This window comes from Charadrius vociferus, unplaced genomic scaffold, assembly GCF_000708025.1.
Source record: "Charadrius vociferus isolate BGI_N301 unplaced genomic scaffold, ASM70802v2 scaffold252, whole genome shotgun sequence".
Classification (NCBI taxonomy): Eukaryota; Metazoa; Chordata; class Aves; order Charadriiformes; family Charadriidae; genus Charadrius; species Charadrius vociferus.
In genome coordinates this window covers 30,383-33,492 of record NW_009647398.1, presented here as the reverse complement: position 1 = coordinate 33,492, position 3,110 = coordinate 30,383, and the positions used below count along the sequence as shown (strand labels likewise).

The following is a 3,110-nucleotide window of genomic DNA, read 5'->3' as shown; positions in this document are numbered from 1 at the left end:
CTATATTTCTCCTCTTTCCTTCCCCCGTGGGCAAAAGGAAAAAGCTTGTGCCTCTCTAACAGAAATGGGAGGGCAGGTATCAATGGGAATAATTGAAAATTGACAAGTGGCAACATTTTCTGTTACATGGCACAAATGTCTAGTACACTGAGTAATCAGAAATATCTGCAAAACCAGTAAATTTTATCACCTTCTAATGCAGATAATGCATGTGCAATACCTCTGATAGAATGTGAGAATTATAAAATTATTTGAAGATTGTCAGTGAAGCTGAAGATAGTTCCTGAAAGCTCTCTCCATTTGAACTTTATTTTACTTCAGTGGCAGGGTTTCTTTCTGTAGATGAGGAAAGGGCTGCTTGTTTGGCTTGAATTGACAGAATACCTCCCTCTAAGGCATTCATTCCAAACAGAAGGTTTAAAGTTTAATAGATAACCTTTTTAAAATTTAAAATTCCTAAAATTCTTTAGAAAGTTCTTTTTTTGTGCCAGGAACCGTTCCAGTGATAGTGAAGTCTATTAGAATAGTTTTCAGATGTGTTAAAATTGTAAATTTACCCAATAAATGCAGTATAACAAATATTCCAATGCACTTGGTGAGCCCTGTAATTAAGCATTTTTCTATTTCGGATATAGTTAATATGAACAGTCTTGGCATTGCTAGTGAAGTATATAGGTTTGCTGGGGTGGTGGCGACACATTTATTAGACTTTTTGGCATTCTGAAGTAGAACCTGGCTAATGTAACACAAGGCATGGAGACATGCTAGAATAAGAGACAGTGAGTAACCAAAAGATTTTTTTTTTTTTTCTCTTGTAAAATTAAGCAAGTAATACTTTGTAAAGCTCCTATCATTTATATAACTTCTGCAAAATCATGTGTTTACTTTAAGTTTGGGGTGCTTTTGCTTTTTTTAGGATTAGTAATAATGCAGGTTTTTCTCAGTAAGTCATTTTTATTCTTCCTTTTTTTTTAATTTTCATTAAGTGAAATCAGGTGAATGCTCTTATACGTGCTTAATGAGACCACTTAGCTGAAGTCAGGCTATATAAATCTATATAAGTATCATTTACTTTTTTATATGAAAAATATATATTTTCATATTTATACATATACGTGAATAAAAATACTTTGCAACAGAGTTCTGTGAGTGTTCAGACTAGTGTATGGCTATGTGTATGAATATATATATATATTTTTTTTTTTACTTTACAGATAGGGATTTTCCTATTATGAAAATATAGCCAAGTTCATAAAGCAGTGGCAGCGCAGCTAGTTGTCAATTTATGGTGCTGCTAGTCTCTTATCTTTTAAGAATACATACGAAAACACATGAATCCCATCTAAGAAAAGGAAAAAGAAGATTTTTATTTTGCATTATGTATCCTATTCTTATACGAGTCTTTTTTTATTATTATTTAGTTATGTTCATATCTGATAATGAAAGTTTCAATCCATCTTTGTGGGAGGAACAGAGGAAACAGCGTGCTCAGGTGGCATTTGAGTGTGATGAAGACAAAGATGAGAGAGAGGCACCGCCTCGGGTTAGTATTAATTTATTTTTTAATATCTGGGGCTTTGCTCCCTCTTCTCCTCCCCCTACCCCTGAATCCCATCCTTTTCCTTACTCTGGCTGTGGATTTCGCTCTGCTGAAGAAAATCAAGTCTTCAGTTGTTATTTAACAATGTAATTAATATATAACAGAATTAAAACCTCCCCCCCCCCCCCCCCCGTCATTTAAAGTGGAGCACACAAGAGGAAAAGTCTCAACTCATGTAAGACAATGTAGGGCATAACTAGGAGACTACTGGGTTGATGGTGCTGTGGGGAAGAATAGTGGGGAAACAATGATTAATCCTGAGTTTTCTTTAAGTAAATTACAGTTGTAATAATTCTTCCTGCTTGTAATAAATGAATTTTTTTTTTAAAAAAAAGTTATTTGTAATCTTGCTGGGTTTTATAAACTTAAGTCTGAGTTAATCCAGGTAGACTCGAACAGCGAAGTGGAGATCCTAGGTTTCTCTGCTGAGTGTTTTGTCCTAATTCATTGTCTGTTTTAAAATTGATGTTTTAATTATAGCATTTAATTAAATTCAGAACAGTATTGCTTTTTGTTACACAGGAAGGCAACCTGAAGAGATATCCAACTCCGTATCCTGATGAACTAAAGAATATGGTTAAAACGGTCCAGACAATTGTACACAGGCTAAAGGATGAAGAATCTACCGAAGATATTGCCAAGGAATCAAAACAAGAAGGCCAGACAGTTTCTGTAAAAGATGTGGGGGTAAACGTTACATATAATATTTTCTTCTGACTTTGCAAGAACTTCCAAAGATCTAGAGTGTTATTGATTCCTTTTAGTTATCTTCTTTCTCAACACTAATGCTTTAGCAGGAAAAAATGTCAAAGAACAGAACTTATTTCTTCACCATCTAAAGAAGTCTGTAATAAATGTCTGTTTTGCAGTAGCAATTTTTCTCTGACACTAAGAACAAGGAAAGTGACTTGATTCTCAGGCAAATACAAACTATGGATGTGTTAAGAAGCTGGCTTCTTTGTTTTCTGGAGGATGGCGTCTTTGTCATCCTCTGATCCTCCTTTATCCACCAGACTTCACAATGAAAATCAGCATAATCTCTAAGGATCTTGCTGCTGCCCTCGTGACTGAATGTTTTGCACAATAAGTTGGGAAGACAATTGTAGCAAGTTGGCACAGGAGTCGCTAACATGTTGATGTAGCGTGATAGGACTACTGTTCGGTGCTGATATGTTTCATTGTAGATATTCTTGGCCTTTTTTTATTTAACTGGAAATTTAATGGTACAAATTGACCCCGATAAGGAGGAGAGTCAAACTGATTGACAAAGGGTAGGGACTGTACCTCAATAATCTGCAGAGATTTCTCTCTACCTGGTGCATTTCATACTTTATAATTTCAAAGCTCAGATTTTCCATTCTATAGTTTCCCAAAATATATAATGTTAACTCTGACTATCACATGTTACTGAAAACCTTTCAGGATGTTTTTTCTGCTAATGTTCTTAATCCTATAGAATTCAGAAATAGTTTCAATAAAGAACAAAGCAGATGAAAGAAAGCAATATTCA

General features: G+C 34.7%; 1 protein-coding gene across 1 annotated transcript in view; it reads left to right on the top strand.

Annotated features, from left to right (window-relative positions):
* LOC104282068 (protein LAP2-like) overlaps nt 1–3,110 on the top strand; it is a 47,685-nt gene that overhangs the window by 23,619 nt on the left and 20,956 nt on the right. Inside the window, 3 exon segments of the mRNA XM_009880133.1 lie at nt 1,422–1,543; nt 2,123–2,293; nt 3,057–3,108. Coding sequence (XP_009878435.1) covers nt 1,422–1,543; nt 2,123–2,293; nt 3,057–3,108 — 345 coding nt within the window.